At 32.8% G+C, this 27,370-nt stretch overlaps 3 protein-coding genes across 5 annotated transcripts in view; 2 read left to right on the forward strand and 1 right to left on the reverse strand.

Annotated features, from left to right (window-relative positions):
- LOC129792688 (ARL14 effector protein-like) overlaps positions 1 to 27,370 on the reverse strand; it is a 693,823-nt gene that overhangs the window by 504,892 nt on the left and 161,561 nt on the right. The gene's annotated exons all lie outside the window — the stretch shown is intronic.
- Positions 228 to 22,453, forward strand: LOC129792636 (alpha-tubulin N-acetyltransferase). 3 transcript variants are annotated; one of them, XM_055831926.1, is made up of 7 exons: positions 228 to 450; positions 9,321 to 9,846; positions 11,745 to 11,894; positions 15,948 to 16,310; positions 16,529 to 16,697; positions 20,111 to 20,154; positions 20,866 to 22,453. In XM_055831926.1, exons 2-7 carry the CDS (start codon positions 9,743 to 9,745, stop codon positions 21,410 to 21,412), a joined length of 1,377 nt encoding a protein of 458 aa, XP_055687901.1. In that variant the 5' UTR covers positions 228 to 450; positions 9,321 to 9,742; the 3' UTR covers positions 21,413 to 22,453. The 3 variants fall into 3 exon arrangements, with proteins under 3 accessions (XP_055687901.1, XP_055687903.1, XP_055687902.1); XM_055831928.1 differs by having other exon boundaries at positions 16,574 to 16,697; XM_055831927.1 differs by lacking the exon at positions 228 to 450 and adding an exon at positions 2,536 to 2,809.
- The window catches only part of LOC129792553 (helicase domino), a 32,440-nt gene continuing 28,618 nt past the window's right edge, over positions 23,549 to 27,370 (forward strand). Inside the window, exons 1-2 of the mRNA XM_055831687.1 lie at positions 23,549 to 23,759; positions 26,216 to 26,843. Of these exons, the coding sequence (XP_055687662.1) occupies positions 26,227 to 26,843 (617 nt within the window). The 5' untranslated portion in view covers positions 23,549 to 23,759; positions 26,216 to 26,226. The remainder of the gene's footprint in view (positions 23,760 to 26,215; positions 26,844 to 27,370) is intronic.

The raw sequence follows: 27,370 nt of genomic DNA on the forward strand, positions 1-27,370 counted from the left end.
CGCAAAAAACCGCAATTTTTGCTCTCATAGTCTCTATTTTTAAGAAAATTTTCAAGAATAATGTGCAAAATATGCTCAAAAACTAAAAATATGTATTTTTACAGGTGAAAAAGACTTATTTTAGAAAATATGAACACTTTTTGCAAGTAAATTGACAATTTGGAGGGTTCGGAGAGTAAATTCACCATAAGATGTCGCTGGTGTTGTTTCTTTTGGAGAGATTTAGTAGAAGAAAAACAATTTTTGGGGTCAATTTTCTCGAAAACTTTTCACCCATTTTAGCCGGAAAATTGTAGAAAATAAAGTAGAAAAATATAAAATGTAAATTACACATAGTTACTCTCCTTAGGAACAACATTACCTCAGTGCAATACAATCGCGTAAAAAAAGAAGTTCAGTGTGAAAAATCGGGGAAAAAAAGAAAGTGTGTCTGGGAAAATGTCCGGGCAGGTGAGTCGAGAAAAAAATGATCAGCAACATAAAATCATTTATTGACTATTTTATTATTCTCTACATTCAATATCATGTACAAGTTGATGCCCTTGAATGCTCCAAATATAGCCATTGACTTATTTAGTCACATCAAGTTCGCCCGCTGCTATTTTGCTAAAAAAATCACACGCAATGGGCGGTCACAGTTTCACAGAATTTTCTGAGATTTTCTCGTGAGATTTTTTCATGGGGTTTATTGTAAAATCTTCCCTTTGCAGCTTCCGGAATTTTCACAAATTTTCATGCAAAAAATCCGGAAAGAAATTCAATAAAAATCGATTAACTTGTCCGCAGACGCAAAACAAACCTCTGCGACGATTTTCAATTTGTTCAATTTGCTGTATTATCAAATTAAATGGGATTTTAATTGCTCTCGTTTTTTTGCACACATCAATTAAAAAATACATGTGCTTTGGAAGTGAGAGCCGTACTGGCGGAATTTGTGATTTTATAAAGTAGAGAAATTGCTGCGGTCATTAACCTTTCTACCCAATACCGGTAACCTTTTTATACGCTTACTTGGTAACATAGTCCAGCCGGGTAAACTTTTTCCACACGTTTGATTAATCGATACACGTATTATACCAAGCAATTTTTGAATATTCTAGGAGATTATTCTAAGGAGGTTCTGAATAAAATTGACATGCGTATTGAGATATTTTCTTTAATTAGTACACCGCTCACAAGTAGGTGTAATACTTCCCAACAGTTTTTACACAACATGTGTAAGCTTTCAATAAATTTATTAACACACGGGCTGGGACTTTCGCCCTTTTTCATACTGGAGAGGAACACAGTCTGCGGTGACGTGTGTTCGCTCTCGCAGCAACAGCCCAACTGATCTTTCTCAATTGAGCTGCAGTCCTCAGCACCGTTATGGGAGAGAGAGGAATTTAGGGAGAGGAGAGGGTTACATTTGACCGTCGAGAGGGCTCTCTTCTCGAATTGGTCAATGCGCTCCTACACATGTAACAATTTTAGGCACTTGTGTCAAGAAATGTTACCCGAACGGACCACTGTAAGCTTAATCCTCACAATATTCGCCTAAACGAATACCAAATATCGAAAACAAACTAAAATTTACAAAATAATACGGACTAGGAATTATTAACTTTTGACAATTTGTTTAACAAAAGATTGATTTTCTTTACGTTTGACGTCTTTTTTCTAACGCTAAATCTCATTTTTACGTTTAACGTTTCATACATTTCTTTCATATTTCTCTTGAAACGTTTAATATTTTCCGCTAAAGTGCGAGGATTCTTTTTTAATACCTATTTGACATTTTTGAATACTAAGCTTTCTATCATATGACAATTCTGTTTTAAACTTAATATTTTTTCAAACATTTTAATTTTCCTTTTTAACGTTTAATGTAGTTAATGTATTTTTTTATTAAAGTATGTCGCTTTTTAATTAACATTTTTAATTTTTGACAATTCTCTAACGATTTTCTAACGTTTGACAGTTTCATTATAACTTAGAACTTTTTTTTTCTAACGTTTGATTATTTTAATATTTTCTTTTCACTAATCGAAAACCAAAAATTAATCATATAAAATATAAATAATTTCAACTCATTTTCGTATCACAACATTTCCCTTTTCCGGAAAAATTTTCTAACCACCTGCATAAAATTACATTTGCCTTCAATTTGCTGCTGCAGCTCATGCCGCCACTTTGGCTCACAAATGATGGGAAATGCATCAGCAGGAAAAATATTGCAAAACCCCTTTACCTCTTGGTGGGTGGGTGGGGTTGGGGGGAGGGAGGGAAAAATTGGCGCGCGACTCATTGAGAATGAATGCATTCTCGGAGTGGGGTGCGCTCAATTGACCAAACCCCAGGTAATACGTGAAGTCTGTGGGGGCAAGAAAGATTGGCAAAGTGCGCCTGCCTGCGGAATTAAGTGAAGCTAAAACGGAATATCTCACTCTGCTGAAAATCCCACCCATTTGAAAATCTCGCTGGCGGAGTAGCGGCTTTTTGCTTCGGTGGGTTTCTCTCTCTCTCTTGGCGAAAAGACACAACGAATTTCAGTTTCACTTGACTATTTGCCAGGAAAGCAAGTGCAGAGAGCGCGTGTGGTTTAGCTGAAGTCTTTTTTTTTTTTCTTACCTATATAAAAAAATCTTTGGCGAAGAACAAAGTGCTTCAGTTTCTTGCAGAGCACCTTTGTGGGATACTGCGAGTGTCGTTTGTGTGTGGGATTCATTTTGGAGATAAATCATTTAGCAGAGGAAAGATCTGTGTGTGTGCTGAAGATCCAAAAAAAAAGAAGCAATTGAATTGCCTTCAAAGAGGATTGTTGTTGGAGGTTGGTGATGGCATGTGTGAAAATTTTCTGCACGATTGTCTCCCTCATAGGGATTTTTTTTTATTTCTCTTCCAAATGAAAAAAAAATTCTTTTATATTGTAAAATGTTTTGAAAAAGTCGATCGCGCGACAATGAAAAGAAAATTGTTTGAATTGTGAGGCAAGACAGAGCAAAGAGAGATCTCACAGCCATTGTTAGAGAAGTAGAAAAGAAGCAAAAGAAGTAATTTCTCGCGAGGCCTCTGACATCACAGAAAAAGCTCAAAAAGGTGGTACAACGTATCGTGAGTCATCTCCTATGCAAGCGATGAGCAACATTATTATAAATTCATCTGGAAGAAAAAAAATTGACGAACTCACGATAAAATTCCACCGCTAAAACTTGCATAACACGCCAATGTAATTCATATTACCTTTCTTCATTTACAATGAAATTAATCTTCTTGATCAATTTACTCGCGCCTAATTAACCTATCCATTAGCAAACTCAAGCCCCAAAGAAAGTTTCCGCCAAAACATATTACTTTATTTTTTACATAATTTCACAGCATTGTTCGAATTTCACTCCCAAAGCCATCCAAAATAAATTTCAACAAAGTTTTTTTTATTCAGTAGGTCACGGATTAATTAAAAAAAATTCGCCAAATTTTGAGCTAGAAAAAAGTTTAGTTTAGACCATTTAGGCAATATTACCGAAGTTTAATTAAGTATAAAATTCTGGGTTGTTTTATATATGGTGCGTTGGTGATGAAACCTTCATTGATTGACTTTCAAGTTCACAGCACGATAGATAAACACCAGCACGATTCACAGCACAGTGGTGACCAAAAATGGCCACAGAGTAGAGCATTTCCTGAACAGAGAGAAAATAATAAAAATGCGTGGAAAAAAAACTTGCGAGAGAAAAACAAATCCAAAGAAAATCCTGATTCAATGATGTGCGCAAAGAATTTCTCAGAGAGTGTTTTGTGCGTGATTGGGTGACGATCGTCATGGATATTGGCTGAGTAAAACGCTCTCTAAACATCTAGAATTTCACCTTTATTGATATTTCTACCTGTTGAATGTGAATATCATAAAAACAAACTTACCGTAAAGTATTTCTTTGAGGCGGTGAAAAAAAAGCATGATCGTGTGAAGATCAAAACATAGTGCAGTGTGTGACATTTTTACTGCAAATAACGTCTTGATTTTTTAATATTTAAGAAATATTTTTATTTAAATGTCTAAGTAATTTATTTTAGGTAATTGTGAGCTTTTGAACCTATTCGGTCCTAACACAGTTTTTTTAGAGGCAAAAAATAACGTTAGACTCTTTTTTATTTTCTCCGAATCTGGTTTTTAAGACTGTCTTATTCCATTCCTTAAGTCAGGTTTTACTTTTTAAGCCAAACATTTCCTAAGTCATCCAAAATTTATTAAAGTCAGTCTAAAGTTTTTCAGTTTTAAGTAAACTGAATCTAACCTGAACCTATTTTTAGATTCAACTCTAAATCTGCTTGACCGTATCTTGAAACTTAGACCTAGCCTAAAACTCCAAAGTTGGGATTAAAAAACTTACGCATAACTTTAAAAACTGAAGTCAGTTTTAGGAAAATTTGGATATGTAGGTATAGCCAAAATGGCCAAAATAACTTAGGGATAACTAAAAAATAAACTTTATACTTTTTTAAGAAAAGTTTATCTTGACCTAAAAAAATTAATTTACTTTTTTTGGATAATTTTTTGTCTTGAGATTTTTAATAGTAATTTCCGGAAATTTTGTGAAAAATCTTAAATGTTATTAAATGATTTTCTACAATGCTCTTAGGGTATAGATAGAAACATATTCAAGAAGTTTTTTTTTTTAATTTTAAGGTAGTTAAAAAAGGGTTTAAAAGCGAATTGACATTTCTTTACAAACGTTTGGCATTTCTCTTCTAACATTCAATGTTAATTTTTACGTTTAGACGTTTTTTCTTCTAATTTTGACATTTCTTATTGCTTCCTTTGAAATTTCTATTCTAACACTTGACGTTCGTTTTAGCTTATAAAATTTAACGTTTGACATTTCTTTTTTCTTAACTTTGATGGTTCATATCTTAGATTTTGACGTATCTTTTCTTTAAATTAAATATTAAAAGCATATTAAAGTCAATAACGTTTTATATTTTCTAACCTTTGACATATCTTTTGTAGGTAGACGTTTCTTTAATCAAGTTTAACAAATCTGTTCTAAATATTTTTTAACTTGAATTTGCTTACCTTACGAAAAAGCTTTTTATTTGTAAAGTATTGACTATTTTAGAATAGTTCTTGTTCTTAGTCTGTACTGAAACTTCAATCTGTACGCAAAAAAAGATTTAAGAAAAATATCTGATTTAAAAAAAAAAAGCAAATGATTGCTGTAAGAATGATACACACTGTAAACTCTTTTAATATTAATCTTCCGCAACTTATGATCATAGCCAACGAATTTATATCACTTTATTATCTCTCTAATCTTTATTATAATGTTTTGTATAATATGAAAATTTATTTTACAAGTTCTCTCATTTCAAATCAAAAACTAGGTTCTAAACATGCTATAAATTATATTTTCTCTTCTGTGAGAAAAGTTCTATGGACTTAATCTCATTTTTATGCAAATTAATCGTATTTGCGTGTTTATGATTATCTGCAAGAAGTGACTATAAAGTTTTTCTCATTATATATTTCACAGTACAATGTACTGTGTGCGAAAGGGACACGATAAAGTGTAGCAGATTGGGGTAATTTCAAGCATAAAAGGAACTTGAGAAGTTAAATGTTTGAGTGATAATTTGGGATTTGTTGAATGACAAAGTGGTGGCGATAGTAGGAATTTTGATAAGATTTTGAAAGCAAATCAATTGCAAAACCAATTCAGATAAATTAGCAAAAAATTAACCAGAAGCCTCATTGAAGATGAATATTCATCTCTCTCGCATTGCTCGCGTCTTCCTTACGGCAAATTGAAGCACTTTAAAAAACGATTTAAACTTCAATTTATCTGCTTAAAAGCAACTTTCATCGTTTTCATTTAAAATTTCAAAATGCTTCTCTGCAAATTGCAATCAATTACGGCGCTTTAAACTCTCAATGTGTAATCACTGAGTGTTGTGTTCCTCCAAAGTGTTAATGCGATAGATTTAACGTGTTGAACAAACGTCTAACAATCGCGTTTATCAAAATAGAATAGGAAAATAATATATCTCTAAATCATTCCCCCACGAGCAATTTTCCATACAAAAGCCTTCAACGAATGAGTCAGGGAGATTTTGAAAGGAAAATGATTTTGAAATTTATGGTTTTATCCACTGTACAAGTCGCATTGTGTGGTGGTGTATGTTTTTAGCTTTAATTCAACAATATATTGCTGAAAAAATGATTAGATGTAATTTATTCTGCGATGCTTGTTGAAACGCGCCTCCAACCATGTGAACAAGAAAATGAGCATGTTGTATTGCTGGTAAAGAAGAAAGATTTTCACTTGAGAAATGAAATTGATTCAGAGTCATTCGTCGCCCTCACAATTCTTTGCCACGCTCTCGTGAATTTTTCGAGAAATCACCGCACATGATGAGCCTCCAAGAAGGAGGCGCAAAGTAGCAGAATGCCGACATGTTTATGCAGAAAAATTATGTGGCGCATTAGACTCTGCAACGAGGCTTAATGTGCCGAAGAATTAAATATGAATAAAAATTGTTGGCTTTGAGTGCTCTGAGATAAGAAATCTCATTCTCTGAGAGAGACCAACCACGCGCATTACAATGGCATTTAGGTGTGAAGGAATAAATCAGACATTTTTTCGCAGTTTGTATTGATAGGGTGTCCCAAGAAATGTGCAGAAAAATTAAGGAGTTTATTTGTTTATGTATGAGAAAAATCGGCATTCGAGGAAACGATCAGAATACGCGTAATTACGTAGAAAAAAATCCTCAAAGAAAACTTTCCATTTTCCACTGGAATCAATTGGGAAAAGTCAGTAGAGATTTACCTGAAAATGTATGCAATGACGTCATTATTGTTTCTTTTTAATCTATTTTAAGTATTCAGTGAATAATTCATTTTTAAAATCATCACGTATCGAAAGAAAATGTGGGAGAAAGTTTCCTTTTTGAAAGAGGAAAGAGGTCAAAGTTTAAGGTTATGACTACCGAATCCTCAAACTTTTAATATAGCCCCTTTTAAATTCTTTTAAAAAGTTTTTAAGCATAAGTTGAAGCACTTTTTTCGTTTTTTGTACAAAATTTTAAAATAAATTTAAAAAAAAATTCACCAATAAAAACGTTTCAATTTGAACACCCTCTATTTGGATTCTTTGAGATATTAATGCCGTTTCTTCATCGCAACATCTTTTCTTTCTCTCCATTTTTATGCATAAAAAAAGAAACTCCAATGAAAATCCCGTTTCATGAGCAATGTTTGTGTCTTTTTTTAATTTCCTCCCTACACACCACATCAACTTCTACTAAAGTAAAACTTTTCTCTAAAAGTACATCAACTTCTTGAAAATAAAGTTGTCAAATTACATATATAAATACTTTTTTTTTTAATTGTCCCTCATTACGCGCGAAGAAAATCGATAAATTCCACTTTCTTGGGCACACTATTGGCACCACAAAACACCACAATTCCGTGCCTAACTAATAAAGAATTAGAAGTCACAAAACGCGAAAGAATTGATGGAGAGAAAGAAACGGTTTTTGTTGATATTTTTCTCCGGATGTTATAAATATTTACAAAAAAAAAGTCGTCATTTTGCTCAACTCTTTTACTTTTCTGCGCCATGTCTTTCATTTCTCCCGTGAAGCTACTATTACGATATGTTTTTTTTTTCGTTGAAAATTTTGTTCAAACCAGCAAACAATGTGAGAAGGTCCATCAATCATTCTTACCTCCATACTTATTTTGCGCTAAAGAGGAAGTTGATGGAGGAAAACGACAGAGAAATGAAAGAAAAGTCATTGAGAGAAAATTATAGCAAAAGAAAGGAAATTGCAGAAAATATCACCAAAAAAAGACAATTATATTAATCAGTCTATTTTATTTTATTGTCTAAAAGAGGAAAGTTTATGAAGTTTAAGACACTCGTCATTAATTCACACAGGGTCGTGCAGAAAATGTTTATTATTTATGAATGTTTTTATGATGATTTGTATTATTCTTTATATAATTTTAAATGATCTGTTGCAAAAATTTCACTGTTAAAGAAATGAAATTTTATGAAGTTTTTGCTTATTAAGCTTATTTATGAGTTATGTGGCCATGCGGTATATTTCAGATCCATGGAGAAGTATCCTAAGTCAAGGTGAAATTAATTTTTTTTTCATAAATTCTGAATTCTTTTGATTAATATGATATTAAAATGTTAATATTCAGTCAAATACTTAATAAAGCTTATGCAAATGGAGCTTATGCACTTTAAGTTTATGATTTAAATCACCTAGCGTATCTAGAGTCCATGCAATATTATCCTAATTCTGTTTGAAATTACTCCTTTGGTGGTTTTCAATTCGCATTCAAACATAATAGAGACTTCTTGATTTAAATTTTTTTGGACAATGGGGGTGTAAAATTTATGAATTTGCTTTTTTCAAAATTTAAAATGGCCGCTATCGCAACGTTCATAACTGAAGCAAAAAAAAAAACATTCATATAAAAGATTCATGAAGCTTATGCACATTAAGCTTATGTTTATTATGCAGCTTATTCAGTATCCAAGCATTATTATCCTAACTCGAATTGTATACATGTTCACAAATTTTAATAAAACTTTTAAATTTGAACTAACAATAAATTAAGAAAGAATTAAAATTAAACATTTTGCACATTAGTGTTTGATGAATTTAATCGGTGTAAATTCAACTCATAAGTGTTTATTTTCTTAATGAAAATTTTATGCTGATTACAATTGTTTGATTCCACGAAAGTCTGCGAGAAAAATCATGCAATGTTAAAATAAGAAGTAGAAAAAAAAGAACAGCGAAAACACGCGGTTTGTTTGTTTTTCTCATTCATGATTTTTTTGCTGAAAGAAAAAAAGAAAAAAAAGTTCTGTATTTATGATGGTAAATATAAGAATAAGTGTTCTTTCTGCAAACAAAAATCCCCAACATTGCCGCCCTACATTTTACTTCCGCTGGCGCGGAAAGAAAAACTAATTGTTCTGCAGAACCGCAAATTTCCCAATTCATGTGCGTTTGTGGCAACTAAATTGGGAGACAATTCAGTGGGTAAAATTACTACTTAACTTGGTTTTTTTTTACATGGCGCGTGGTTCCACTCTAGTAAGGGGAAATTTGTCGTGAGGAAAATTATCTTGAGCTACTTTCTAAGTTCTTTTCTCTGTGGAGGAGAAAGAAAAAAAAAGAAAATGCAAAAAGAGTTTTGTGTAGACATGAGATGAGGAAGTTCATGAGAGGAGATAATAAATATTTTATGCAAAGTGCCGTCAAGCAGAGACAAAGACACAACCGAGCATAATTTTTTTCTTTTCCATTATTTTTAGACGCTGGAAATTCTCCGTGAGTGATTCATCGTTAAAATAGACGAAGCACAAGCAGATTTCTTCACCCAGATTCTGTTTGAGCGATAGAAAAAAAAGAATCCTTCATCATCCTCTTTGCCAAATTGCAACGATAAATGCATCAACAGTATTAAAAGGTCTCAGAGTTTAGAGAGAAAGTCATGGTGTGTCTATATGAGGTGATTTACTCAAATTAAGTGTGACGCTGCTGTATTTGTGTGGAGAGCGGAAGGAAAATTGTATGAAGCAGCATTGAGAAATCATTTTATTGGCATAAAGTGTGCAATACATAGCGCGACAATTTTTGCGGAAAAAAGGAAATTTTTGTGATTTGTTAGAAAGTCAGAAGGTCTAGTAGTGGGAAATTCAGTACAAAAGAATATTAATTCTATTAAAAAGAAATCATGGAATTTCGTTTCAACGTTGCACAATATTTTAAAACACCCATTATTAAAGTTACCAACACCCTCCTACCAAGTGGATACTATGAGGATCGAAGAGCAGTCCTGTAAGTAAAATTTTTCAATTCTCTTATTTATTTATCTTTTTCTTTTAAATTTTCGTCTATATCGATGAAGAAGTTGGAAAATTGAGGTCAATTATTGAATTTCGAACACTTGCTACCTTCATTGATTTTTCCCGTATTTTACTTCTCTTCTTCCTCCCCCACACATAACCCCAGGATTATTTTCCCTCCACCATTGGCTTATTTAACAACAATTTCCCACGTGAATTGTCATGGTAAAAAATTCAAAGGAACATTAAATATTGAGGCAATTTTATGATCTTGAAAAAAATATAATCATACCGCATCAAATTATATGGGTGCCGAATAAAAAGATTAATTTCTCATGATGAAAATCTCGTATTATGTCGCATTTGGGGGAAATTCTCATCCTTGAGGGGATGTGTAATAAAGTTTATTTCTCACAACTTTTCCTCATATCGTATTTTCTGCCTCGTGGGAAGGTCGAGGAAAATATCCATAAAATATTATACAGTTAATTATTTATTTGCATTCATTTGGAAATTCAGTTTTCTTCAAGGAAAAAGTTTCTGTGAATTATTTAGAAAGTCAAAAAAAATAAAAATTAAGAAATAGCATTGCTTTAAAATACATTTTTAACTATTAAATGAAATAAATGTGATGAAAGAAAAGTTTCCTTTTAAGTATATTTTTGCAATCTTCTAGCATAAATTCATGCTCGTACAATATTTGAGACCAATCTAGAAGAATTAAAGCTTTGAATGACATGCGGTGTTTATCTGGCGAATATTTTGATTTATTTTGCTAATTGAATACGAATATTCCCGAAGATCTGAATATTTAGCACTGAATTTAGTACTTTTTTAGTTCAATTTAGTACTTTTTGAGCTTTAATTTAGTACTTTATGAGATTTTGATCCTCAACCTGATCCTTTTTAAAACTAAAAACCAAAAAAAAAATTTAACATAAATTTAGTACTTTTAAACTTCAATTTAGTACTATTTAGACTTGAATTTAATCCTTTTTAGATTCAAATTTAGTACTTTTTAGGATTTCAATTCCTAATCTAAGCTTTTTTCAGACTAAAATCCAAATTAACGAATATTATCATACAGACTTAATAAATATCCTGCTAAAGACTGAATACTTAATTTTTTTCTGGCTTTAATTTAGTAATTTTTAGACATTAATTTAGTAATTTTAGGGATTTTGATCTTCAGTCTGAGCCTTTTTGGGACTAAAAATCAAATAGGTATTTTAAGCTTTAATTTTGTTGCATTTTAAGAATGAATTTAGTACTTTTAGGCTTAAATTTTAGTACTTTTAAGCCTCAGTTTAGTACATTTTTGATTTGAAATTAGAACTTTTTTGTCTTTTATTCTTCAATGTGAGCTTTTTTGAAAACTGAGAGGTGTTTATCAGTCAAATATTTTGATTTTACTTCGGCGAATCATCCGAATCATTCAGATAAACACCCCTTGTTGAATGATAATACAGAAGCTGTTTCATAAAAGAATACAAATGAATTATACAAGCCAAAAACCGTAACCGTGGTTAATTTTCAATTTACGGAAATGAAGAATTACCAATTTTTGCTGGAACGCGCGCAACAAGAAGCAAATAAAAAAAAATTAATCAATTGAGTGAAATGTGTGGGAGAATTGAATAAAATAAATGTAAGTTTGGCGAGGTCGCAAATCTCACTTTCCAAATGTAAAAAAAATGCAATTCCGTGACGAAAAATTGGAATCTATTTTTGGGAGAGAGAGAAAAGCAAATTAAGAGAATGCAATCAAATGTTGATTTAATGCTTTTTAAGCAGGAAACTTCTTCATCGTTTTAAATCGACGAATTTTTCTTTTTCATGGAAAACTAATATTTGAGTAATTTTTGAACCTTTTTTGTTGATTTTTTGCAGCGATGCCACGAGCAAAATATCAGAAATTATAAATGATATGGGGGAAGCTTCGGCAAGGGCACAAGGTTTGACCAGGGCAGTTACAACAGCACAGAAGCTACGCAATTCCGACCACAGCCTATACCTCATGTCTGAAAAAGGGGGCAAAAAGTAAGTAGAAATTATTATTTTATTCCCTCAAAATTTCTTCGGTCTCTCTTCAATTAAGTCATTTAATTTTATTCCTTTATTTGGTGTCGCTATAAAGTCATTCCATTCACGATCTATGTGCGAATATTTCGTGCTTCTTATGTATAAAGTTTTATCTTATTTATGCAACGAAGAATCCTCCCCAAATGTTCTAAATTAACTTTTAAACATAAAACTTTTCATTTATTTTAGTCTATGAGGAAGATTAATTTTTCATATCCTATACATTGTTGTAATTGTTTATATACATATATAGAATTTCCATCCACTTCTCGTGCTGATTTCCCCCGCACAAACATTGCGTGTGAGATTTTTCTGCTGGTTGTTCTTGTTTCATAACAAAAATTCGCTTTCAATTGCCGGTATTTGCTCACTTTACAAACCACCCAACATGCCTTTCCGTTTGATGGTTTTGTGAAGTTTCAAGGAATATATTTCTCCTCCACTTTGGTATTTTTATTTTATTCATTTTGGTTCAGTAGACCAGAGAAAATGAATAAAAATAAATATAAAAATATTGCCATCAGAGGAATTCCTCAATGCAATTAATTTCTGTTTGCTTTTTCTTTTTTTTTGCAAGAAGATAAATTTTTATAGATTTATTTTCTGATAAAAATCAATTTTTTTTAAACGAAAAGACCTAAAAAATTAATATTTACATAGAAAAGTTTCAAATACAAATTAAGCTGAAAATGTTAAAAAGTTTTTTGTGAATAAAATAATTTTTTGTCGTCTAATTTGATCCAAGAAAATTCTTCCAATTCTTTTTCTTCTAAAGAAATCGGGTGGGTTTATTCCTCCACCTTATAAGTACAAGTAGCGTTCCAATATTCTGCAAAGTCACGGTATTTCCTTTCAATATACCCTAATTGCACTCACTTAGAGAAAATGCATGCTAATATCCTGCCACCCCTTACACTTCCTCACACAGAAGGGGGATAATTATTTTTATTTAAAAAAAAAAATCCATTGAGAAAAGAAATTATTATATAGTTACATAAAGGCAACCCTTTTACATTAGAAGCGCACACTGACCGATTTTTTTAAGCTCTTTTGAGGTTATTACCCTCAATTTTTCTCTCAGGTGTGCACTTCCATTTTCTTCCCCTAAAATAACTATTTTCTGCCCCCCGTATAGGTATAATGGGCGAAAGTTCTCACGTGTTTCAAGCACACTTGGTGTATTTTCCCACTTAAAAATTAGTCACAACATTTAGAATCACGTTTTATACTTTTGGGATTTATGCGCTTGAAATAATGCATTGTTCGCGGGGAATAAAGGTTGTTTGTGCCGAGTGAGGGGGTGTCTTCTCTGCAGCATAAAAGCTTTTGGGGTATATGGGAAAAAGCTCTCTTAGGAAGAATTTTTTTTCGTGGCGTTGTATCCTTCTCAAACCCCCCGAAAAAGGAAAGTCGCGGTTGGAAGTTCCCTTCTAATGTGGGAGTAATTTTGTAAATGGAATAGTGAAACGCGATTTTCATATTAATTTCACATAATTTACTTAAAACATAGCACCAATATAATATAATATTAAAAATGATTTAATAAATCTCTCGCACTCCAACATGCGCGTTTATATGGCTATTTTGGTTTATGGAGCTCACCCATATTATTTCGCAGGTATTACCACGTAAAGCATGTTATTACATTTTGGACTACGCGAATGGGCAAAATGTGAGCAATCGAGGGTGAAGGACACAGTGCGAATTACCCCGGGCAATATAGGAGCCTCTCATTGCCTCAAACTTTTGCAAGAGAGGAAGCATATTACTCCAAAAAAAAACTAATTTTTGCCTCCATGCATTTCGCAATGAGATTCCTTCAAGCAGAAATCACTGTAATAAAGTATACGATGAATGGAAGGGAAAGCAGAATAATTTTTCATAATACATACTCTCTTCTCGGGGTAAAAGGAAAATTCCATTGCACTATGAATCACAATGACCATTTTTCCTATCGCTATTTCAATAGGTTTTTCGCGTGTCAGGTCATTTTCTTCTGGCTAACAACATTTTTTTCTCCTTTTTTTCGGGGAAAATCTAAAGAAAATGTTATGTTTTTTTTTAAGGGAAAGAAGGTGTCTCAAAGGGGGGTTGTTAAAGAGAGTTCCTTTTGTTATCTTAATTCCCTTTTGAAAGCTATGGAGGAGTAATTGAATTGCAAATAAAATGATCAGAAAACACGAGGATTCAAGTTAGAAAACTATGAGATTTATAGGGGAGAGCGGGGTTAAAAAAGTCACTTAAGGGTTTAGAAAAAGCTCAAAATATCATATTTCCCAAATAGATATAGCGAAATGTATTGCTCATTTTTTTTTAGGTAATTTACTGCCCTACAACTCTTTCTCAGATCATTTTGTTCTATCTAGCTAGGAAATATGATATTTTAGGCTTTTTCTAAACCCTTAAGTGACTTTATTAGCCCCGCTCTCCCCTACTAATTTTTACTTTATTTTATTCTAATTAAACTTATAAAGGAGTTTATTCGTTTATGTGCAGGAAAACCACTCATTCTAGGACATATTGTAATACGCGTTAGTTTAAAGAGAATCAAGAAAGAATAAAAATTGCCAAAGATACCTTCTGATTTCTAGTGAAGCTTGCTGAGAAAATCTAGCTGATATAAAAAGAAATACAAACAGTGACGTCATCAATTGCGTTTCTTGTCTTTTTTTTTCAATGCATAAAGTTTAAAAATAATTAAAGGAAAAATTTAAAAATCATCGATGAATCATTAAGGATTTTCGTATTAAAAGAAACAAAAAATACACAAATTGTGACGTCATAACTTACATTTTTTGACGTTTTGAACGAAACTTTACAGACTTTTTCTAGCTGATCTCACTGAAATACTTTCTATTTTTTTCAAATATTTTCACAAATTACGGGATTTTCCCTATGAGAAGTGGATAGACTCCTTTACTTGAAAATATACATTTAAGCCACCCTCCTCCTTTCAATTATTTTTATTCCATCTAGAGAGGTCGGATAACTTTTCAAGGAAAAAAAATCATCCGAGAAATTTCCTTCAGAAAGTTTTCAAATTCGAAGGCTGGAAAATCAGACAATCAAATTTGAATTTAAAATTGAAAACTTTCCATTAAATAGGTCAAAATTTATTAGCTCAAAAAGGAGAAATTGATTAAATTCTTTTTGGTTAAAGAAAAAGTGCTTTGATGGTAATCTATTTGCAAATAAATAAAGTTTATTTTCCTTTAATTAAAATAAACATTTGATAATCAATAATCACAGAAATAAAATATAATTGCATTGAATTTTCAATGAAGAAAACTATTTTAATGCAGGTTTCTGCCTTTTGAGTTAAAAATAAATTTAAAAATTAAGAATTTTGTATAATTTTAAGCGCAAATAGAAGCACTTGAAGACAGTGAAGCAACAGTTTAATTTAGAAAACTAATTTTGTAACTATTTCTCCCACCCCTAAACTTCTATTATTAAATAATTAATTTGAAATGAAATGTTTATTTTCATATAATATATTTTCATAAATGTTTTAAGTGCAACACAGCACTGACTTTCCTCAAAAGTATGCAAACTACATGAACTTAATTGCAACTAATCTAATCTATTACTGAAATGGATAAAAATAGGTACATAGTTGCGTAGTAAATAAAATTTTCTTTTTAAGGAATTTCCTTGGCAATTTATGGGTTCCTTATTCCCCCTTTTTTTCGAAGGAATAAAATTCAACGCCACATGGGGATAAGTTAGTGCGAGGTATCGTAAAAAAAACAATGTGCTTCCCTTTGAATTCAAGATAAATTCCTCAAAAAGGTGTAGCAGTTGGGTTTTTCCGACTAAAACACTCCCCTATGTTTATGATTTCACAAATCGTGATTTTTCCACGAGCGCGACAAATAAAAGGAAGAAAAAGAATATTTAGTTGTGGGGAAATGGAGAAAATTGTGGGTTCTTCGGGGTGTTTAGGGGATGGAGGAGTTGGGGAATGTTATAAAATAAAATATATGCTATGTATGTATATTTCTTGAATAGTGGCGTCGTGACGGGATTGCTGAAGGTGGGCGTTAAGTCACTGTATGTATTCGACGCCGATGGGGAGACGCACAAGGTGAACGCGCCCTGCGTCCTCGACTTTTACATTCATGAGTCGCGGCAACGAGCTGGTCTCGGGAAGGTGCTCTTTCAGTACATGTTGGACCAGGAGAACTATCGCGTACAGCAGTTGGCCATTGACCGTCCATCGGATAAGCTCGTGGGGTTCCTCAAGAAGCACTACGGGCTCACGCAGACCATTCCGCAGATGAACAATTTTGTCGTCTACGAGGATTTCTTTCAATACAACACATCGCGCGATAGCTCTTCCATGGAAAGTGCGGAAATGCATTTTACTAACAGGTTAGCAGCCTCCCCGTTTTTCTTTAGCATCTTTTGCACCCTTATTCTTGACCTCTACACATTTTACAAAAAAAAATCATTCACCTCCTTTGAATTGAAAATGAGAGAAATTCTCTCTTTAACTAATTGAATTGAATTTAATTGTTGCAAATTAACAAATTAAATGTGGCTTCCATCATCTCTGTGTCTCACACGTTCATCATTCTACTACTGACCAGCCCTAACACTATGCTCTTTGGTCCGCAATTCAAATCAAACACCAGCGAATTGAGGGGTCAGCAGACAAATGGCAAAGCTCCACTACCCACCATGCCCACGATTGGTAATCTCCAGAATACTCCTGTTGGTCGATATGCAGCTCAGAGGCCACGATGCAGCATGGCTGAGGTAAGCGAACTTGTGTGCTTTGCTTCCTTTTCTACTTTATCTCTCCTCCACCCTTAATTCAACTAAAAGCTCCTGGTGTGTGAAGGAAAACATCTGAAAAGCTCCGATAAACCACAATAAAGCATAATCAAAGTGATTGAATGTGAAGGAGTGTACAGTGTTGTGTTCACTAATGAACTATTGGTTTTGCTCTTTTATACCCTTTAACGCCAATCCTTTCTTTATTTACAAAACAATGCGCTGAAATGAAGTGAAGAAGGGAGAAAAGAAAAAAAGCTCCAATAAATCATTTATTAGGATTCAGTGAAGGAATTAGTGGGGAAAAAAATTTTCCGAGTCCAGAGATAAAGGAAAAAGCTTTAATTTTGTTGATTTATGAGGTTTCGATTTTTTTTGAAACAATTCAGGTTTTTATTTAAAGGTCAAAAGAAAGTATTTCCGGGTTAATAATTTTATTTAAGAAGAAATAAGTGCTTACATGTTAGAAAAAGAACGTCAAACGTTTCAAAAGAAACGTCAAAAGTTTTGACAGAAATTTCAAGCTTAAAAAAATTCTTCTGAAATTTCACGATTTCAAGGGTTTCTTGGTCGCTGAATACTACCCAATATAGGAGAAATATTAAGAGCTAGAAAACAAACAAGAAGCGTTAGGATATTTTACGTCTCACGTTAAAGTAGAAACGTCAAATGTCAGAAAAATAACATTAAATATAAGACAACTAACGTCGAACGCATGAAAAGAAACTTCTAAAGATAGCAAAGAAATTTAAAGAATGGGAAAAAACATAAAGATATTAGAGAATAAATTGCAAACGTCAGAATATAAATGTCAAATGTTATAAAAAGAATAAAATGATAGAAAAGAAACGTCAAAAGATAGCAACATAAACATTTTGAAAAGAAATATTAAACATTAGAAGAGAAAAGTCAAGAGCTACAAAATAAGCGTCAAACGTTAGAAAAGAACTGTAAAATGCTTGATAAAAGCGGAACATTAGAATTGCACTAACCAATTGTCAAGAACTTGCAGTAGTCGAAAGCACCATTTTGCTTATTTTAATCCTTTAAAACTAAAAAGAAAAAACATATTTTTACTCGTCAAATAAACTTCTTACGAAGCCCTTGAAGCTATTATATAGGAAAAAATTAATATTTCAGAACTATTCAAATAACAAAAAATTCAAGATCTTACTTTAACGAGCTTTTCTGTACAAAATAGATAAAAAATCAAAATGAAAATTAAGTCGATAATAAAAGGGTCACAAAACTATTTATTTTAAGAAGCAATCGTATGCCCTATATTTCACGACCCAATACCTTACTTATTGAATTTTAGGAAGAGACAGGAAAAGTGCAAAAACATAAATTCTCATATGAGAATCAATAAGCTTTACTTTTTTGCATGTTTTCACGAAAGAATTTCAAAGTTTTTTATCTTTAGCAAATACTTTTGCTTATTTAACTTTCTTAGCACGAAAAAAATTGCCCAAGTTTTCTGGGCTTTGGGAGGGAAATTGGGGGAAAACACGGTGCGCACGGAAGAGTCTTGTTTCAACAGAAGAAAAAATGTCTTAATGGAATGATTTATGAGGTGCTAATGGAAATATGTGTGTATTCCTCAAGCAAGACTTTTCCTATCTTCACAGTGAATTTCCTGGAAAATTTTTGAGTCTCTTTTACTAAATGGGAATCTCTTTTCGCGTGCAGTCCACGTTGGAATTTTCTTTTAGCGCTTTTCCGGACCTCGTGAAAAATAAGGGAAGATTATGATTTTCAGCGGTTTCTGTGGCGATTTCGTGTCCACATCAATTGAATTTACATAAATTGACATTGAAGAGCCGGGCACGGGGAAAATCGTGTGTGTGAATAATCTCGCGGTAAAGTCCATGTGGATCTAAAGACAATTTGTGAATTTTGACGCGTGTGCTTGCGCGAATGAATACAAAAATAGAGTGAGTCACGTAAAGTGATTCGACAAGGTTGAATTCCATGTTCCCACTTTTGGAATACTTTTTTTACATAATAATTCTCCTCTTGGTTGTTGTTGTGGTGTGTTTGAAAATTCCTTCCTTTGGGGCCAGTCGGAAAATGATCTTATTTATTGCGACAAATGGGGTGGTGTGACCCCTGAAGATAGGGGACGTGTGCAGCCATAGAGGGTATGGCGAATTGGGATTTTTGTGTCGTACCCTCAAATGGAAATGAGTTTCGATCGTGTCTGCTTGCAAAAAAATTTGCATGGATTGAAAGTGAATTTCCTCGTGAATCTCTTCTATGGAATTTCAAAGGAAAAGTTAGATTCTTTGAGGAAAAGAATATTGAAATGAGCTAAAAGTTTTATTTAATTGAATTTAAAATGAAAGAATTTGTTCTTTAGATTTAAAGAATCCTTAAAATGTATTAAATTGGGAATGTCACAGAAGTCAAAAAGTTTATGAAGATGTACGTTGCATTTCAATTTACATCGTTTGACAATTTGCTTGTACAGTTGCGATATATTTGACATTTTTCTTCTAACGTTTAACATTACTTATTTTTACGTTAACATTAAAAAGCACAAGAAGAAGAAACTTCAACGTTCTTTTCTTAACGTTAAAAAATTCTTTTCTAACCTTAGATATTTCTTTTCCCATGTTTGGTACTTATTTTCTAACGTTCGACGTTCTTTTTCTAACCTTTGGGGTAACTATTTTATAATTTGGCATTTAGAACGATTGACGTTTGTACATAACATTTGACATTTCTTCCCTAACATTTGGGAGTTATTTTGTTCTAGCGTTCGACGTTCTTTTTCTTATGTTTGATATTTGTTTAAACTTTTAAAAATTTATTTGTTTTTTTCTTGTAATTTTATTTAATATGCAACAGTGACGTCATTACTTGCATTTTTGGGAAAATTTTTACTAATATTTCCCAAAAAAGTCTTGCTAATAAGAAATAGAAAGTTAAATGTCAAGATAACCCGTAAATATCCCAATTTTTTCCTTGATTGAGAAGTTTTGTCGAGTTTTTTTATACAGGAACATGTAACTTCCTTTCATAAAAAAAATTAAATAACTGATTTAGAAACAAATTTTATAATGATTTATTAGGAAAAATCGTCATCAGATAATGAAAAATGAATAATTTTTTTTATGTAAAACACTGAGGAGTTTCCTCTGAAACTCCGTGGAAATTTCCACGATTTCTCCACAGAGTTTTCCTCAAAAAATCATTTTTATATAAATTACTAAAAAATACTATTTTAAAGTAACAAAATTATGCAACAAAATTATTTTGAATGAAATTTTTCTTACTAAAATCCTCAATTTTTTTTGCTTTTCGCGTTTAAATATTTTCAGACTGAAGTACTAAATTTCTTAGCAATGATAAGCCCCCTTATTTATTTTCCTCTCAATCTCATTTCATTGCAGATAATTCACAACAGCCCCGGCACAGTTCCAAATGAACCTCAGAGGTAAAGAAAAAATATAATTTTATTTTACGATTATTTAGGAAAAATATAGATTTTTTATTTTCTTTGCGACCTGAGATGAATTTTAATAATTTCCCGCATTGAGTGCATGAGATTTTATTTTTTGGTTTATTTTATGTTTCTTTTTTTTATTTTTTCCAGAGAATTTTGATGTAGCTGATAAAATCACCCCCTCACATTCACATCAGTGCATTATAAAATTTTATTTTATCTGAAAAAAAATCGTGCTGCCTCTTCAAATATTTTTTTAAGTATCTTTTTGGAGAAATTAATTTATTTTTTAAAAATTTATTCTTTTCTCATTTGTACCTTTTTTTTATTTCGCCTGCAATTGCCTTTTATTTAAGCAAAAAAATTGTAAAAAGGAATTTTTTCATTTTTTTATTGGTATTTATTTTATATAGCACTAAAATTTATTTATTTATTTTCTTAAAAGGAAAAGTATGAATATGTACAAAAAGACGAATGAAAACAGACTTTGTTGAGTAGAAAGAGAGAGTGTTTTTTGCCCAAGAGAATTAAGATTAAAAAGTTAATCACTAATTTATTTTTAAATGAAATATTTTTGATAATTTTTTTACACGAGTCTCACATTTGAGATTTAAGGAGTTTTGTGATTATTTAGCTAAGGATTTTAGGTGTTTTTTGGTTGTTACTTAATTTGAGTGGTAAATGAGAACACACATTCCACAGTAATAGGGGATATGCAATAGAACAACCACATCAGGAAGCTGCGGCAGAGGAGGAAAAGCTCGAAGAATTAATTGCTGAAGTGCACGAACTTGAGCTGCAGCAGAGTAATGGGGCAGAGGAGGGTTATCAAGAGGAGGAAGCTGCTGATGTGCCGGAGGAGCAACAGCAGGAGGAAGAGCACGTGGCGGAGGAAGCTCCTGCGGAAGAGCAGCAGGAAGAGCTAAAATCTCCCCTTGAGGAGGTGATTGAGAGGCCAATGTTTCAGCGTCCGACGCACTTTCAGCACAACAAGCAACACACAGGCCTCAAGAATCTCTCCTTCAACGTGGGCCTAGCTGTGACGCCCACGGCAAAGATGGAATTCGATCAGGAGAACCCCGAGAGCTTTGGTGTGGTGAAAATTGGTCGTCCCATTGGTGGGGTCCGTGGAAGTCCCGGCACTGATGTTGGTGATGCAGCATCCGTCATCTCTGGCGGTTCTGGTGGGTCACATGGCAGTGATCAGGGCTTCCTGGATCTCAAATTCTATCACAATAAATTGTGGTGAATTACCCGAAGTTACCCTTTTCTCATCAAATTGATTTAAAAGAAAAGAAAAACGAAAAAAATTCTTATTTAAATGTTTTATTAGCTGTTTGTTGAATTTTCTTGCGGTAGCTGAGAGAATTTGTTTTGTTAATCCGACATTTTTATATGATCTGTTTCATTACAAACACCTACATAATATTACATATAGTTTGTAGTTTTGTTTAATAATGTTGAGTAATATATCACCTGTTTGATGTAAATAAATATTTATCTACTAAAAATATTTTTGTGAGGAACAATTTTTTGCGAGGAAAAAGTAACAGGCTTTTTTGAGCTTTTTTTTTACACCCACACACCTGTTAACATTTTTTCCTTGATAATAATACCTTTACTAGTTAATATGATACCCAACTAGCAATCAAAAGCATTAAAGTAAAAATAACGACTAAAAAGTAACATAATCTTGTCGTTTTGATTTTTTTAATGTAAACTTGGACACAATTGCGATAAAAGTAAAATAATTATTGAATTTGACAAAAAAGTTATTTAATAACACATAAAACTATTCAAATCAATATTGCAACGAAGCTCCGCCTTGAATTGAAATTTAAATGAATAAGAAGAAGAATCTACAAAGGAGCCCTCTGATTGGCCTTAATAATATTCTCTACGTCACAACTGGCTGGAGCCTCAGTGCAACGTTTATTTGAATAGCAAATATAATTTTCAATAGAAGTTGGTATTTTTTTGTTATTTTTGTGGAAGGATGGAGAAAGATTTTTTATACGTAGTTAATGAATTTTTTGTATAAACTGTTTTTTGCAAAGAAATATTATTACAAATTTTTCTGTATGTCCCTTTTCAGTGGAGCACCATTTGAAAAGATCTATCGTGATTTTATGCTTTAAAAATGAGCGCAGTTTTCAAATTGAGCAAAAGAAAATGTGTCCCCAACACTAATTTAAAAAAAAAGTGTTTTTATAAAACTCAATGATATAATATGACATGTAGTCCTGGCTGAATATAATCAAATATAACAATTTAATGTTCCAAAATGTCTTCAAAATCTTTGTTTTATTATCTGTGTGAATTTAACGAATTTTTCTTACATTCGATTTAAGGACAAAATGGAATATTTTGCTGACTAAAATGGAATATTTTACTGACTGAAATTTAAAAAAAATCTTGTGTCGTTGGGTGTGGTCTTTTGGATTTTTTATCTTTGCAGGATCAGCATTTAATCGCATGAAAAGCGGAAAATAAATAACATTTCGTGAGAATTTTTAAATATTTTGTTTTATTCAATCGATGCAACAGATTTTGCTAAACTTTCTACAAAAAAAGACAAGAATCCCAAAAATTAATTTATCAAAAATTCACCAATATTTTACAAAGATTTCACAAAGTAACTTCTAACTTGCACTAACAGAAATTTTTAATTTAATTTTAAGTATGAAAGTTTAAATTTTTCAATTTTTTGGATCAGTTTTGCTTCTTTTTTCATTTTCCCGGCTTCTGTAGGCTTTTCCTGTCATTTTTCTTGATTTTTTAAGTCGGAAAAGGCGATTTTAATAACAAATTTTAGAAAGAGCCGCGAAAATTCTTCTGAATTTCTTGCGCGTACTGCGCTGAAATCATTTAGCGTCTGCGAGAAAATATTTTATTTACTATTTGTTTTCTACTACAATGCATTTTCCGCATTTATCGGCTTTTCCTAGGAGCCAGAAGGTTTCTTGATCCAGCAAACACGCGTACTGCTGAAAAATTGTGGGATTTTTCAGGAAATTTTATAAAAAGCTAAAAGAAGATAGCCGGCGGGAAATCGATTGGAGAAATAACTTTTGAAAGGTTTTGTGAGTATGATTCGTCGCACGTGGTTACGTTGTAAGGTTTATAACAGCGCCATTCCGGCCAATTCCGCCAATTTTTATACCGCAAAACCAAAAACAAAGTTTTTAAACTCGTTTTGAAAATTATCATTTGACTTATCGCCGCCACCTGAACTTGAAAACCTCGCCTAACCGGAAAAATTTCCCCAGATATACGAGAAAATTACAAAATAACCAAAGAAAAATGTTGGAGAGATTGCAGGTTATTTTGGGACACACTAATGTAGAAATTTTCCATTGTGGCAGCCATTTTTGGCACACCCTGTTTAGTATTGCAAGCGCCTCATAGCGGATAATTTGAGAAAGATATAAAAGATTGGAAAAATTGGTGCGGTCCGCGTTTTTCTGTGTTTTTTGCGCAATAAACAGTGAATTTTCGTGGAAAAGATTACGTGAGTGCGTACAAAGTGCATTAATAGTGCTGTGGAGGGTGGAAAAAGGCGTGAAAAGCTGCACATTCGGCCTCAATTTGGCGAGGTAGGTGTGTGCTTGGTTTTAACAAAAGAGCATCAATATGGCCGCCAGGGAAAATGTCGCCCGTCGCGGCGGTGGCTAAAATAAAATTAAATGCCCACCCGTGTTTCCCAAGCACGGATTCACGTGCCGATTGCACGGGATCCATCCGGATGGGGTGCTGCCTCGTGCAAAATTCACTCCAACCCCGGGCGCGGTGCTTTGGGGGATTTTTTCACGCAACACACGTTCCGGGAGTTCCGCCACCCCCCTCCACAATTTTTGAGGCTACCTCGCGCGCATGGGAGAAACAGAGAGTCCAAAAAGAGGAGTTTTCCACCCAAAATGAGCACGTTTTCCACGGGGAAACTCACCTCCGGACACCCGCAGTGCATTTCCGGGAGTTTTGTTTTTAAATCCCTCATAAATTCCCATTTGGACGGAATATTTTAAAAAAAAAAATCCTCCCTTAAAATCTTTCTCTTTGCATCCCTTCTGCTTTTTTACACCCCTCGTGTACCTACGTCTCCTACCCTCCGGGGGTTGCTGTGAAACCCTACATTTAAATCTCTCATTCAGTAGCTTCGTAAAGAGTAACAATACTCACGGAAAATAAATAAGAAATTAAAGCCAAGCTCTCTGGATTGTCCGGGCAAGAAGGGCTCTTTGTTTTGTTTTTTTTTCAGGCTAAGTTGATTGGAAGGGAATCTCGCCGGGAATTCCTTCACAGATCTAGGAGGCTTGTTTATTCAAAAGAAATTGAATTATTCAGAGCATTTGAAGGGTTTCAAAAGCTTCTGAAAAAATAGATTAATTTAAAAAATTAGGAAAATCGAAACAATTTCTAAATAGGAAAGGAAAATTTTCCAAGTTTTCTTTTGAGGGATCCTCTACTCTGTGAAAAGAATTTACAGAAGTCTAGAATAGAAGAAATATCCTCAAAATTACACAAGCTTAAAAATCTTAAAAGCTTTAAGATTTAATGAATTTTCTAGGGGAATTTTTAATTCTAAAGTAATGAAAAGTCGTAAAAGGATTTCATACGCAAAGTTTTAAAATAAAGCTCTAAACTGATGTATCTTTTTTAGTTGTTTTATTAAGCTCCTGCAGAATGATCTAAAAAATATTCTTCGAAAAACTTCTAATTAATATTTTTTTTAATTATTAAAAAAAAAACAATATATCAAAATTACTTGATAAACATTAATGAATACGCTCCTTTTTATTTAAATATGATTGCAAAAATAGAAAATTCTTAGCAGCTGTCAGAGAAATAAGCAAAAAAAAAACTATAGTCCTTGCTTAACGAACTAACATAATTCTTTTTTTTTTGTAATTTATAATTTAACCCTTTCGTGTCTATTGGGTCGTAAGCTAACTCACACGTAAAATATTATATTTGAATTATTTTGATAGTTTTTCCAAATTAAACCAAAAATCATTAAATTAGCGTAAAAGGGTCTTAAAAATACGTTTTGACTATTGAATGTTCTTTCAAAATGTTGAAGGATTTTCTTAATGGGTTTTTAAAAATAATATAAAGAATAATATAATATAATAATAATATAATAAATAATATTTTTGAATTTTTAAAAATAAAAAAAAATATTAACTAGAAAATCCCTCAATTATATGAAATTCCTAAACAAAAGAGCCAAAAGGGAAACCAATTTTCTTTTTTTTTTAAACTTAAAATTATTTAAACTTTTATACATTTTTATGTTCTAATTTTAATAGAGTTCATAAAATTGTATTAATTTTTTTTTCTTTAAACTTTCTTTAAATGGGGTAATTTTTTATGTGGATTGAGTTTTTGCGTTTAAATTAGATATCTGAATTAGAATTTCAAATGTTAAAATTGCTATTTCATCATCTTTTTACGATTTTAGTATATTCTCAATAACTAACAACAATCTTCTTAGACTATTCTTTTGATTAAAAATTCATTAAAAATTTTTTAAATAAATTTTTGACCGCGCTCCTGTTCAATATTCTAATATTAAAATTATTTATATTAGAGTGTTCAATTTAAGTTAATTAATTAAAGGGAAAAATAAATAAATTTCCCAGAAGATTCTTTAGGAATTCTTCAAACAAACATTCCATTTTATGTAATTATAAAACAGTTATGACCATGAATTTTTTGAAATTTTCATGAAGTTTGGCTTAAAAATTCTTTTAAAAAATTCTTCCCAAAACATTCTTGAAATTTTGAAGAAAAAAAATTCTAAAATTCTTTTAATCGAATCTATTCGGCTTTTGGGAAAATCAAAAGCTTTTCTTTTGCAAATGATATTTTATTACAGACCAAGACATAAGAATTTCAGAGAAAAATACATTTTTCATATAAAATTTAGAAAGAAAATTATCCTTCTTCTCTAACTTAATAAATAACAAAGATAAAATTCTGAGAAACAAAGAGAAAGAGAGAAGAAAAACAACAAGAAGAAAATTCTCTCTATTTATTTTTTTCTTTGCAGATGCATCAAACATGAATGAAGCTGATTCAGCAGGGGGGCCCCGAGGGCGAAGCTCAGCCCCTCCTGCTGCAGCTGACCGCAGATCGTTGAATTTGACAGCGGGCCCAGCAGTGCGTGTGAGTGGGGGATCAGCATTGATAAATCCACAGCAAATGTCCCGCCTGGCCACGGATAATCGTGTCCTGTTGATGAGCAGCAGTAGCAGCCCCACAGGGCGTAATCAGCAGCAGCAGCAGGCAGTTGTGCAACAAACAAGTAATCAGCCACCATCTGGGGGGAATTTGATCTTCATATCGACAGCATCCGGTGACTTGAGCACAGGCAATCTCATCAATAGTATTAGCAGCAGCAGCAGTAGTGGAGGGGTTGTCATACAAAGGGCCCCCGAAGTCACTGCGGGCGTCGTTAGTTTAGGCAATGTGACTCTGGCTGCAGCGTCCACGTGCATTGTCTCATCGACGGCATTGGCGTCCGTGCAGGAGGGTACGATTGTTACATCGTCATCCGGTGACTTGCACAATTTGCTGCGGAAGCGCCCCAAACTGGAGGATCGTGATAATAGTATTGCTGCCATAAAGAAGAGAATTTTGGAGCATAAATACTCACGATTGAGGAGTCTTAAGGACAAGTAAGGAATCTTTCTCTCTTTTAGCTGTGATTCTTTCTTCAAAGAAGCACAGCTTCTGTGTACACTCAAAAATGCAAAGTCGTCAGATCGGGCTCAAACTTGGGATGAGCACGAATTAGGGTCCCTACATTCCAAAAAATAGTGGCGCCAAAAATCTTTCCGTTTGTCCGTCCGGCCGGCCGGCCGGAGTATAACGCTAAATTGCAAGAGAACGGTAATAGATAGAGACTTGCGGTAAACGGCAAAGTTCATATATCGGGTGGAAGACATCCGTTTATAAGGTCAAATTTTACCCCCCACCCCCGCGTCCGCCATTTTGAATAACCCCAAAATTTTGTTTTGCCTATATCTCAGCCTCTATTATAGCTAGAGGTCTGAAATTTTGATATGTTATAGGGGCCATCAAGACCTTTCCAACAATACCCCATTTTCGAAAATCGGCCATGCCGTTTAGCCAATATGGCCGTCACAATTTTTCATCGAAAATCGGCCATAACTCGAGAACGGCTTGACCGATTTTGATCAAC

This window comes from Lutzomyia longipalpis, chromosome 3, assembly GCF_024334085.1.
Source record: "Lutzomyia longipalpis isolate SR_M1_2022 chromosome 3, ASM2433408v1".
Taxonomy (NCBI): Eukaryota; Metazoa; Arthropoda; class Insecta; order Diptera; family Psychodidae; genus Lutzomyia; species Lutzomyia longipalpis.